The 13131-nt window shown below is 51.9% G+C and overlaps 1 protein-coding gene across 1 annotated transcript in view; it reads right to left on the bottom strand.

The window, feature by feature from the left end:
- The window catches only part of CEMIP (cell migration inducing hyaluronidase 1), a 158224-nt gene that overhangs the window by 22708 nt on the left and 122385 nt on the right, over window positions 1–13131 (bottom strand). Inside the window, exons 14-17 of the mRNA XM_061181725.1 lie at window positions 5140–5345; window positions 4290–4359; window positions 3121–3249; window positions 585–670 (exon numbers count right to left, since the gene is read on the bottom strand). Coding sequence (XP_061037708.1) covers window positions 585–670; window positions 3121–3249; window positions 4290–4359; window positions 5140–5345 — 491 coding nt within the window. The remainder of the gene's footprint in view (window positions 1–584; window positions 671–3120; window positions 3250–4289; window positions 4360–5139; window positions 5346–13131) is intronic.

The following is a 13131-nucleotide window of genomic DNA, read 5'->3' as shown; positions in this document are numbered from 1 at the left end:
TGAGGTGCCCAGCTCTCTACTCCCCTAGGGGGTAACCTTGACCTGGTGCCTTTCCTGGGCTTCTACATCTTAGCCACCAAATGGAGCACTGAGCCTGGATGCTCCTGATGTCCAGGCCAGCAAAAGTCTTCCATGTCATGTCTTCCATGGACACGATCATGTCATTGGTGTTACCCACTTTTGACAGAGACCAAGCACTTGGTCTCCTTAAAGGGTACTGATTTTCCTAACTACTTTGAGGTTTTGACAGCATCTCTTAAAAGCAGCTCCTGGCCTTGGGCTGAGCTCCAGATATACTTATAGGTACAACCTGAATGTTCCTTCCTATTAAATTGATAGCGAAATTCCTCCCTTCACCTTTTTATCCTGGTCCAACCTGCTGTGGCCCTGGCCAGTCCTGCCAACTTATCAAAAAGCAGGTATTGGATTCTGCTGATTTTTTTAGAAACCTCTCGGAATTTATTTTTCCCTTCAACTGCTGAAGCCTCAACCCTGACTCAGATTTGGCCCTGCTCAGATGTTCACCACGGTACCCACAGCAACGAGCTCAATGTGCAGCACACAGAACGTGCCCATAGAATTACCTGGCGGAGATAACGGAGAGGAAGGGCCGCTTGTCCTTGGCAGAGGCCTGGGTAGTTTTGACTCCGTTGTCTATGATCATGCCAGCCTGGGGAGAGGGGACATTCAGGGACACATGAGCTTGGACAGCAGATTGCAGGCATCTTCTCACACCCAGCCTCACTGCATACTCTTGAATGCTCCAGTGAAACCAGCTTCGCTCTCAGGATGCATTAATAGAAGTAGGGGGTCTGCAACGAGGGAGGTGAAGAACCTGCATTGCTCTGCATTGCTCAAGTCAAATCTGGAATAAGGTGTCCTCTCGGAGGTGCAGACGAGAACCCTGAGGTTTAAATTTATTTTTATTTATTTATTTATGGCTGTGTTGGGTCTTTGTTTCTGTGCGAGGGCTTTCTCCAGCTGCGGCGAGCAGGGGCCACTCTTCATCGCGGTGCGCGGGCCTCTCACTGTCGCGGCCTCTCTTGTTGCGGAGCACGGGCTCCAGACGCGCAGGCTCAGCAATTGTGGCTCACGGGCCCAGTTGCTCCGCGGCATGTGGGATCTTCCCAGACCAGGGCTCGAACCCGCGTCCCCTGCATTGGCAGGCGGATTCTCAACCACGGCGCCACCAGGGAAGCCCCGGACCCTGAGGTTTAGAGGGGTTAAGTATCTTGTCCAAGGCCACACAGCGAAGTCCATGCCCCAAACTCACACTGCATTGGGCAGTTATAAGCCCAGGCCCCAAATTAAGGATGACAGATATGCTTTCTTGGGAAATGTATCTGCAGTGATGCAAAGAAAATGCTGAACTTAAGTCCTGTCTTTACCTTGGGGCAGGGGTCTGGGATCCTTCCCCAGTCTTGTCTTGGTTTTCGCCTGACCCAAGGAAAGACCCTCGCTTTCTTATTTGGCTTCAAAGGTGTCCACTTTGTCAGCCATGGGTGAGTGGGAGTGAGGCTGCCCAGTGAGGCCCCGTTCAGTCCGCCTTCAGGGCTGGATTCCCTTGGCCTCCTAGGGAGGCTTGGGCTCCTTATCTCTTCTTTACAGAACTGGAGGACACTGGCTATTGTGATCTTCAACTGACTTCTAATTAAGCAGTGGTGATGTGAGTCAGGAGAAGTGGGACTTGATTCCCAGCTCTCTCTCATGAGCTAGGACCCTTGGGTAAATCCCTTCACCTCTCGGGCCTCAGTTGCAGTCTCTGTAAGATGGGATGATAACACTGAATTCCTGCTGTGAGGACCAAATAAGAGAAGCCAGGTGAAGAGTCCAGGGAGCAGGACCCTTACACGGTGGCACGGAGTCAGGGCTCACCGGGGGTGAACACCATGCGCGGGGATCCTCCTTGGCTCAGGCAGCGGAATCCATCCGGCTCGAGGGTCCTCTTGGCTCCCTTCCCACCCTGCCACCCCCGAGGGCCCCTCCCTCCATCTGTGTGTGGCCAGGAGTCCTTGCCTACTTCCCTGTTGGAAACCATCCTCCCTCACGTATTCCTCCCCTTTCCAACCTCTCCAAACGTCCGGGTACTGCGTGGCCCACCTGCGGCTCATGGGAAGGCTTCTCAAGGAAGGGATCTCGACAAGCAGCACTGCCCCCTGCTCCCCACCATCCCCAGAGCCTCTGCACCTGCTCTGCATGGAGACGGCTCTCCCAGGCCCACGGCAGCCTCAGGTACGCCCTGCGCTAACTCTCTCCTCTGTCCAGGTGACACTGTTGCCCTCTTGCCTCCACCCTCTGCCCCATGAGACTCTTCTTTCTTGGCTTCTAAGACATGACACTGCCTGGGGTCCTCCCTCTGCCCACACTGCCCAGTCCTCGTCACAGGCCCACCCCACCCCCTAGCTGTATACACAGGTCTATTCTGAGATTACTTCTCATCTTTATGGGCTTCTCCCTAGTTGAGTCTCTTTGGTTTTGACCCTGAATGCATCCATTCTCCTCCAGGACCCTCTGTTTCTTCATCTGTACCACTAGGGAGTGGACCAGAAGAACAGCCTTGACATTCGGGCCTCTACCTGCACACTGCCCCGGAGTCCCCAAGACCACCTCTGTCCCCAGCGCGGCGTCTCTGGTCTCAGCCTCCCTCCCCAGCTCCATTCCCACGTGCCCACGACTCTGGTCTGGATGCTGTCCTCAACTGGGGGCCCTTGACACGCCCGAGAGCCCGGTCCCTTTCCCCAGCACCTGGTTTGGTGCTGGACACACAGAACTACTGATGAGCAAACGAAGATGACAGAAATTTCTGTTTTCCACCTGCCTCCTTGGCACTGCATGGATGGAGGACCCGCTTCCCAGAAAAAAAAAAGCAGCCAGAGGAGAGGATGCTGATGCTGCCTGCATCTTCCTGCAGAACCAGGTCCTGACCTTCCCCAGCTCACACATCAGGCCTGGCTTTTTGGAGTCACCACCGCGCCCATCCCCACCAAGTGAACTGCGAAATCAAACTCAGGGGCCCAGCTCCGGGGCTGCCAGGGGGAGCTGTGGCTCTTCCGGCTCTAATCATGCGCAGGCCTGGGAAGGAGGACCAGTGGGCGGGCGGGGAGGCCTGGAAGGACTTACCCGGTAGTTGGAGTGTGCTCGGTTGTTAAGGAATTTCCCCAGTGGGATGTGCTCTGAATAACCTGGAGAGTACATTCCGGCCGAGGGGCCCGTCGGTACGTGGTGGAAAATGAACCAAAATCCAGTTTCCTGGTGGAGGAGGACATGGGGGGAAAGCCACAGGATTCAGCACCAGGGAGCTTCTTGCTGGGGTGACTGGATGGCCCAAACTAGGGATGGGCCTAGCGCTATCACCCAAATGGCCCCAACGCCCATTCCCAAACACACCCACGGGAAACAGCGAGAAGTTTGAGGTGAATATATTTTGGGAGGTGGGCGTCCATCCTGACTGTTAAAACCCTTCTGTGGTTCTACTGTATCTGTGGTCCTACTGTATCAGTGGTCCTACTGTATCAGCCATGGGCGCCAAATGGCTGGATTTCAGAGTCACTGCCAGGGTTAATCTCCCCCTCCTGACACATAATGGGAGGATTTCCTGAGTGTTCTTGGCTTTACCCTTTCATTCTGCAGCTATGGAAGCTAAGGCCCAGAGACGACACCTGACCTGCTCCCCAGGAAGGTAAGCAGCACGGAAGGGTGGGTAAGGACGGGGTTGTGTAGACAGAATACCGTGTTTGTATCCTGTGCATGTCCCTGCCTTACTTTCCTCCCCACCATAGTACAAACCTCATAGGGTTGACACAAGAATTAAATTATTGGAGCTTATGGGACATCCCTGGAAGTCCAGGGGTTAAGACTCCATGCTCCCAAAGCAGGGGGCACAGGTTCAATCCCTGGATGGGGAACTAAGATCCCGCATACTGCGTGGCATGGCCAAAAATAAATAAATAAAAATAAATGAACTTGTGCACACACCAACACACACAAAAAATAAAAAATAAATAAAGTGTGAAAAATATAATTAAAAAATTCGAGCTTAGAACACTGATGGGCCAGGCATCTAATAATGCTACTGATTACTCATTAGCTATGCTCACCAGTGTGACAAAGAGCCAGAGGCATCACTTAAAAGCAAGTCCATCTGCCTCCCAAGCTGGCTTTTCCCTCTTCACGCTAAGCCTGACTGCGTGGATACCTAGACTGGGGGCTCAGGGCACACATCTTTCAGGGTTGGCCCCAGCCGTCTCCTCTCCCCCAGCCCCACCCAAAAAAGGGATGTTTCTGCTCACCTCGGATCCCGCAGCAGCACAGTTTATGAGGTTGTTGTTGGGATTGGCCATCCAGAAGGTGGACACAGCACTGTGGGCAGGGGGCAGAGATTGAATGGCGTCAGACAGAGGGCTACTGGTTCCCATCCTGCTGCCCGGGGGCGGAGGGGTGGCCCATGTCAGGGACTCTAACATTGCTTTGATGAGCCTCTTATCAGTGACTTGAGATGCTCTTGATTTGTTGATCTGAAACCCAGTTTTCTCATTAAACTGGGGTGCATTTATGCCTTGAACACGTTCAGAATTTGAATGGGGCATGGCTCTTGAAGGTATAAGCAAGTTTGTGGGTTAAATCTGAGATGGACCCTAGAAGAAATATAAGTCAGGAGAACCCAGAAAAATGGCTGTCTCTGAGGGAGAGGCCCTGGACTCAGAAGGTTGACTGTACAGGAAGCTCTCTCTCTCTTGCTCTCTCCCTCTCTCTCTCTCTCTCTCTCTGTCTCTGACTCTCTCATGTCAAGAAACAGACCAGTGCAGCTGGTGCCCACGTGTACACGCTGTGGGCTCCGAGGAGGCAGCCTGCTTCCTCTCCTCAGAGGAGCGCGGTGTGGCCTCAGGAAAAGCCTGAGGATGACAGCAGTGGTTCTCTTTGGCCAAAAACGATGCCCGTGAGGCACACTGAGAAGGGAGAAGTAGAAAGCACACTCCTGCCCTCTGTCTGAGCAGCTGAGAGCCTTAGGTGCCTAAGGGCCGTGAGGTCCAAGCCGCTCAGGAGCCCAGGAGTGAGAAGTCGGATGCTGGGCTGGGCAGTCGTGTGAGCACATGCACACGGGCCCGGCGCGGTGCAGGGCAGGGAGAGGGAGGTGCTTACTTGCAGTCCTGCCTGGGCTTGGGGATGTACCCCGGGTAGGAGTCTTCTGTGATCATCTTGCACATCTTGCTGTCGCGGTCGGAGGGGAGGAGGGTTCCAGACTTGACAAGGAGGCCGAGACAGTGCTCAAACGTGTTGCGTTCCTCTGGCCCATCTTCCGTGAAGAAGCAGTGGCCCAAAGAATTATAGCCCACAATGTCCTTGACCTGCAGGGGTCAAGACAGGGCGACAGTTCACCCAGCGTCGTTACTCATGGGCTCATTCATCCATTCAACAAACATTAGACAGCCTCAGCCAGGCACCAGCCTCTGAGAGGGGATCTGGGGGTTTGGAGATGGACCTGACATGGGTACGACGGAGCCGTGACTTTAAAGTCCTTTCCAGCTGGAGGTGTTGCAACTGAGCCTTCATGGGGTGGGGAGAAGAACAAAATGCTAGAAGTGGGCCCGACTGGAGACCGTGGACAAGGCCTTGTGAGCCTAATCTGGTGAGGACACAGCGAGTACATGTCTCACAAGGACTTTAGGTGGAGGCTTTCACCAAGAGGTCCCACCAGAAATGGGGGGAGGGAGAGCTCCGTCTGAGCCAGGCCAGGGGGGCTTCTTAGTAAGACTGGTTCCCCACTGCGCCCTCTCCGTGGATCCAAGCCAGCTTCGAAGCCCGCAACCACATCAAGCCACACTTGCAGAAAACCAGAAAATGCTGCAAACTCCAGCTCTTCAGTATTCTTCTTGGAATCACAGAGTCAGTGGGCCAAGTGGAGAAACCACTTGAAGACATGGAGAGACGCGGAGTACAGTCTTAGCTGTACTTAGCTGCCCACAAGCATCACAGGCTCTTAGACAAGTCTGCCAACCTCTCGCCAACACACTTTCCCCACCACACAATGGAGGAGTCCAAGTCCAGGATCTCCGAGGCCCCTCCCGGGTCTGAATCTCTATGAACTCATCAATCTGAGAACGAGAAGGTGGGTAGAGGGCCTCTGGCCTGAGCCCTAGCTCCCTTTCTCAAGCAGGACTCTGTTCACGAGCATCCCTGACAAACGGGCATCCTGCTTCACTTGAACACCCTACAGGTGAGATGCTCGCTACCTCCCAAGGTGCCCTGTCCACAGCAGGGCATGAGGATGGTGAGAAACACCTCACTAGCTGTCTGAGATCTTCCATCCTCATGCCCACCCCCGGGGTCCTGACGGCCCAATGATGTCACCCAACCAGGGAAGCTCCTGCTCCCCTATGACATCATTCTACCCACACCTATTAAGTACCCACTGCTGCACCAGGCCCTGGAAAATTCATACATCATCCCCAAACAACTCCCCCGTCAGCACTGTTACCATTTCGAGGGGCGTCCTGTACATTGTAGGAAGTTTAGCAACATCCCTGGCCCCTACCCACTAGATGCCAGCAGAACCTTCTCAGTTGTGACAACCAAAAATGTCTCCAGGCATTCATTGCCAAGTATTCCATTGGGGAAGGGAGGTGACAAAACTGTCCCTGACTGAGAAGCACTAATCGAGGGTAAAACCCCAATTCCCTCCAGAGCCTTTTCTATGACAAATCTTACCTACTCCCCAACTCCCAGGCAGACATGCTCTAGCAGCATCCAGAACTAAGATCCTTTATGTCCCAGCAATGGCCTGGGCTCTTATATCTTTTAATCTTGCTGAAATCTTACACAATCCTGTACTAATTTTTTTCAGAGATGAGGAAAATGAGACTCAGAAAGGTTGAGTGATTTGCCTAAGGTCACACAACCCACGTGTGCAAAGCCAGGGCTGGAACCCCAGTTTTCTGACTGTGTCCATTCACCCGTGAGGACGGAGCACAGGCACAACTGCCCTATTCCAGGCAAGCTCTTCGTTTTCTCAAACAAGGATCGCTTCCTTAATCTTTGGTAATAGGCAAGGGCGTGATCTTGAATGCTACTCAGTCCCCCAATTAGCATTTTAGTCAATACCAAGGTCATGCAATGGGACTGCTTCCTTTCCTCCTAGTGAGCCAGGAAAGTTTGTTGCAAATAGCCTGGAAAGACAAGCATGGGAGGAAGAGGCAAGAAAACTTGGGCTGCTCGTGCTGGCAGGGGCATCAAGAGCAAGTTCAATGCCTTCACTTTACAGAGGAGGACATTCAGGGCCAGAGGAGGGACATGGAGCAATGTCCAGACCCGGGCCCGTAGCTCCTCGTAAATCCTACGCACCCAGTTGCCCGCTGTCTGGATCACACTTTGGGTGTCCTCTTTGAATGCAAGTGAATAATGAATTGGGTACATTCTTATTCTAACAAATGCCTGAATAAGAAATTCCCTCCAGGCCCCTTGAGTTGTGCTCTGGAGAGAAAAACCCTTTTGGAAAGGAATAAAAATAACTACTGTTTACTGGGTGTGAAATGTTTTACATACATTATGTCATTTAATCCTTATCGAAACTATTATTCCCTTTCTACTGATGGCACCGAGACTTAGAAAGTTGCCTGAGTCACTTCTCTTGCAAGGACGGATTGAGACTTGCTTCTCCATCTGTCTGATCCAAAACCTGTGTCCTAATCAATTCTCAACAGCACCAGAAAAGAAACCTCCCATCTTGTGTTGCATTTCTTTCTTCTTGTTAGTAGTGGGGTGAGGTGGCATACAGAGTCCAGAGAGAAGCATGATAAGGTCGAAGAAAGCCCTGGGCTGGGAGTAGAAGACACAAGTTCAAGATTGGTTTCATCACAAACTTGCGGTGTAATTTGCCTGAGTGTCCTTAGGGAGACTTCTGAAATCCCTTCCAGCTCTGACATTGTACGATTGTTCTTCCTTAGAACATTTCCCAGAATTAGGTACTTAAACTGTGACATAGCTTGAGATGGACAGACAGAGAGAGATGACAGATAGATAGGTAGATAGTAAGTAGCTGGATAAACAGACACATACGTATGGACTTACGGGTGCCCACTGAATCCCCATGCATGCTATCCAGAAGCAGTGTGTAAGCTCCCTGCCATTCTCTTGCACAAACTGTATTTTCCCTTTGTTCTTCTGGACATATTCCCTTATGATTGACAATCATGAAAGCGATTCCTGAGAGCTGTTTTAAGTCTTCAGCTGTTGTTAGGTGGAGTCTAGGCATGACATTGTGAAGGATGAAACTCCCCAGCTCTCAGGAACTGCTTCAATTAGGGTGACTATTTAGTTTATTGTCTGAACCAGGACATTATCGAGAGTGAAAGGGGGTACCGTTAGTCATTAATCTGGGATAGCAGGTGTAAAATGGAACTGTTCTTTGCAAATCAGGGCATAGAGTCACCCCAAGTGATGACTTCCCCCTGAAACCTGTACACAGTACGAAAAAGAAATTACTGTTTAAAACAAATACACACAGAAATGAACTATATCTCTGATTCTGCCTTCTAGGGTGGGTATGATATAATTCATCTTAGTGAGAAACCTGGCTACAAATAGGATCCTATTAAAAGAAAGACTGTAACTTCTGAGCTTTTGCTGTTTACTTTTCTTTCTTTTTTTTTTTTTTTTGAGCTGCTAAAGAAAAGAGCCTTGGAGTAGGTGGTAATTTGCTTTGCAGGGTGTGTTAATGAGTTTCTGAATATGCAAATAGAAGCTGGAAAAGGAAACAGAGAACCCAATCACTCTGCCTAATAAGGAGAAGAATGTGTTTTTTGTTGTTGTTTTGCCCCGCTGCATGGCATGTGGGATCTTAGTTCCCCAACCAGGGATGAACTCATGCTCCCTGCAGTGGAAGCGCAGAGTCCTAACCACTGGACCGCCAGGGAAGTCCCGAGAATGAGTTTCTAAGGCGGCCCAGGAGCGGTGGGGGAGGAGGAGGAAGGACCCCCGCAGCCAGGTGGAGAGGAGGGGAGGGGAGCGGAGGGGAGGGGAGGGGAGGGTTTATGAAGAGGGACCTGTTTCTCCATTTCCAGTTGATTTCTGTGCTGATCTATGATGCACCCCTACCTCCTTCCCATCTCTTTCCCACTCTGCCAGCAGAAGCCCTGGCCAGTGAAACTTTGGGGGAAAACGAGCCCAGGAGTCTGGGTTCCTCATTTGGCCTCAAGAGGGAAGGAGAGATGAGAGCAGCTCATGAAGCAAGAAATGAGTGAGACCGAATTCAAGAAACTGGAAAAAGGGGAAACCAGGGAAAACAGAAGCCTCGCCCACAATCCCCAGAGCTCTGAGACTGGGACAGAGGGCACTGAGTTCCCCACCAAAGAGGTAAAGGAGCTCCAGTCCTCTTTAGTGGAACGCCAAAGGGAAGGTGTCTCCCTAAGGCTGGAGGGCTTGAGGGCTGGCTGCAGTGAATGTAGGGCGCCCCCTGCATAGTCAACGTGGCAGCCTGTTGAGGACATCCTGGTTGCTACTGGAGGCCTTTATAGCAAAGGTAACACATTTGGAGCAGTGAATGAGGTGAGAAAGAAAGACAGGACGTGTTTACTTCTCCCATCCACTCTGCCGTAAAAAAGGAAAAGAGGAGAAAACAGGCAGAATCCATACCGGAGTCTTTTTTACCTTTTTTACCTCAAGACAACTGGAATGGATTCATTGTCTTCCAGTAAGGAACACTTAGGTGACCCCCGTGTCCTGCCGCAGAGCTCAGAAACACACAGTAAGATGTAGCGTGAGCCCATCTTACACCCACAGCTGTCCACCCCGCAGATAATGTGCAGTAGCCCCTTCCTTTGAAGGCAGGCTTTGCCCCCCATCTGCCAGCATCCTGGAGCTTTGGTGCAAACCCCCCAGTTTCAAGAAGGACACCATCAACAGTGTCAGTATCACGAAAGGCATTTTCCAGGCTCTGTTCTGTAGAACACTAACTCTGTGAAAGGCAAAGGTTGTATGAAGAAAGGGCTCTGCAGTGAAATGAGTTTTGACATTGCTAGGATCCTCAGCATTAAGTGCATTTTTACTGCAACCTTGACAATGCTAGCATGCACGGTGAATTCCTAAAATGGGGAGGAGAGACACATACTCAATGTCTGCCAAGGTCATTTAATTATTGGGTTTACTCTGTGTGTGGGAGGGATACCTACTACTATCTCATGGAACCAGTGAGGTTTACACAGAACACAGGGAAAGAGGCAGAGTGACAATACTATTTAATATCATTGCTAAGTATGTCACATGCATTATCTGCTTTAATCTTCCCCCAAAGCCTTTGAGATGGGTTCTATCATTACCCTCACTTTACACAGGAGGACACAGGCTCAGACAGTATCCATCAGTCAAGTTCACGCTGGCAGTATTAGAACACAGGTTGCTACGACTCTATCCTTTTAACCTCGCTAGTTGACTGATGCCGGCAGTCACTGTCACGATGGGAAAGGGTAAGGAGTCGGATGAGGAGGGAGCAGGGGGCAGTGGGCTTGCAGAGCAAGAGCTGAGTGCTAGTGTGTGGAGTTACATTACTGAGAGCCGTCACCAGGGCTCAGGGCGACAAAAGTTGCGAAGCCCACCTTTTTGTTGGTTCAGAGATGCTGGCAGAAATCTTAAGTTCAGACCACTCCTTCCAAAAGTTGGTGGTGAAGAAAGGGAAAGACCAAAGGTGGGCCGCCCCAGGAGGAGGTGGGGATGAGGGAAGCTGTTCTCTGAGGATGGGGGTACCAGGGCGTGTCTAGCAGTGGCGAGGGAGGGGCAGCACCTCCCAGCTGGGCACACATAGGAACCCCTTTTTCCAACAAGCCAGTGACTGCCTGTCTGGGGTCTAGGGCACCTCCAGATTGGGGATGGCGTGAGGGAAAAGGCATTCACGATGTTACTGAGTGGCCTCTGCTGTCTAAATGAGAATAAAGTCTTTGTCTGCTGTTGGCCTCCTTTCATCCCATCAGCTAAAAACATCCTTCCAAACATAGCCGTTGGTAAATCCTTAGAGCCAACATGAAGGAAGCAAATGTGAAATCCCGGTGGAGGGAGTGCAGCTGCCAAGGCAGCATTTCTGAACCTGGAACTGTCTGCCCCAGTGATGGAGCCTTTATAGGGTGAGGTGCTAATCCATAAAACCCCAACTCCCGTCCAGGGGTGCGGCTCTCAGAGAAGCGCACAGAATGCCCTCCGTTATCCTGCTGCCTCTCTGGCTCAGAGATGTAGAGGCCTGTACATCGTCGAGATTCTAAGCCACGGCTGTTTGGTTTCCCCTTGAAAGGCCACAGAGATCTGCAGGCTCCAAATCCTAAGCACCAGCTTGGCTGTCAAGCGTGGGCCTGAGCGGAGTGTGGTTGGAGCCCCGTGTGGCCATCGAGATAAGGCCGTGCTGGCACCTCGGCAAGGCCTGTGCAAAGCACCTGGGCCACCTGGCGTCTGGATGACACCCAGGGAACTGATGGATGCGCCCTCCCAGTCTGGTGACTGGCATCCCTGGCGGCCAGAAAGGAGGAAGGCTTTGGTAGGCAGGGTCTTCGGGTCCTGAGTTGTCCAAAGCTCTGGCTCCAAAAATCTCTCTCTGCCGTGGGTACAACTCACCCATCTGGCTGTTCCGAAGGCACCAGTTCCGCGGCCACTCCTCGCCTCCTGCCTTCCATGCCACCGCACACTGTTCTCCGTCTGCTGCCCATATCCATGAACTTGGACGCCTGGCCTGTGCTAACTTTCCCCACCGCTCCCCAGCCTGCATGTCCACGGAGATGCTCCCTCTTAGCGCTGCCATGATGAGTGCCCCCGAGAACGGGCCCTCTGGCTCCACCCACAGCACGTTTCTTGCCCGGCCTCCCCCTACATGAGCCCGTTCTTGTGGCTGAGACCTGGGATCACTGCTCAGAGGAAGGTCTGTATTACTAAGACGGCCCAAAATGTCGCATATATAGTTTCTAACCAAACAGCCATGGGGGCTTGCCATCCTGTTCTGCACAGCACGTATGAGGAAACTGGAGACCTAAGTGACTAAATAGCTTGCCTGAGATCACACAGCAAGTGGGTGGGAAAGCACAGCCATATGTCCACAGGGCAAGTACGTGTGTGTCTGTGCGTGTGCGTGTGTGTGTGCACACGTATGTGATTGCCCAGAGATTCAGAAAAGCTTCCACTCAAATCAGCCCAGATCTGGAATTACAGACTTCTTGTGATCTTCATATTTTTCTCTTGAGGAACATTAGACATAGTCGAATTTAAGTTAAACTTAAGGACAAAACTTTAGAACAAATGCTTAAAGCAGGTCAAGCTCCTAAGACTCAGCCCTGTGATGTTTCCTCACCAATTCTACATTGCTCTTTTCAGCACGCGTTCTCAGCTTAGTCACCAACTGCCCTCAGTGCATTCACTCAGCACACCGCACGGGCGAACGGGACCACCAGACGCCTGCTCCCAGGGCCCAACCTGGGCCAGGCCCTTGGCGCAGCATGTCCATGTCCTTTGCTCCCCATTTTACAGAAGAGGAAACAGAGGCATGGAGACGACCTGACCCAGGTCACACAGCTAGGAAGTGGCAGCCAGATGGGAACCCACAGTGTCTGGCTCCAGAGCCCAAGTCCATCCTGTGTCTTCTACTGCATCCCTAACCTTCCGAGTTTATTCGAAATCCTGTTAACTTTCTGCTTTTGCCAGAAAACATCTTCCTTTGCCTCTTTCTTAGACCCGAAAAATAATCCCATGTCTCCCAGCAACTACTCCAGCTGCAACCCTCTACCCCCCTGCTGGGGGAACCGGCCCTGGTTCCTAGCCAACATTCGCACGTGAGCCCAGCGGGCAGGGCCCCGGGTCTTGGGTCTCCCTCGTGGCGCTGGCCCCTCAGAGCCCTATGTGTTTGGTGTTATGTCCCCAACCTGATGGAGGAGGGAGCTGAGGTTGAGAGAGGGTAAGCAACTTGCCCGAGGTCCACAGCCCATGACCTGTGGACCAGGCCCTTCTAGACTGCACCCCAAAACCCATGCTCTCTTCTTTATACTCGGTGGGTTTTAAGTCAGAGCATTGGAAATACAGAAACAGCAGGCATTCCTTTGTAAGAGCACACTGGAGAGAACTGCAAGTGTCTTCACCCGCCAGACACTGACAGGCCTCCTCCTCTTCCTA

Source organism: Eubalaena glacialis, chromosome 2 (assembly GCF_028564815.1).
Source record: "Eubalaena glacialis isolate mEubGla1 chromosome 2, mEubGla1.1.hap2.+ XY, whole genome shotgun sequence".
Classification (NCBI taxonomy): domain Eukaryota; kingdom Metazoa; phylum Chordata; class Mammalia; order Artiodactyla; family Balaenidae; genus Eubalaena; species Eubalaena glacialis.
The sequence above is the reverse complement of the archived record's forward strand: the minus strand, read 5'-3'. Positions and strand labels throughout refer to the sequence as shown.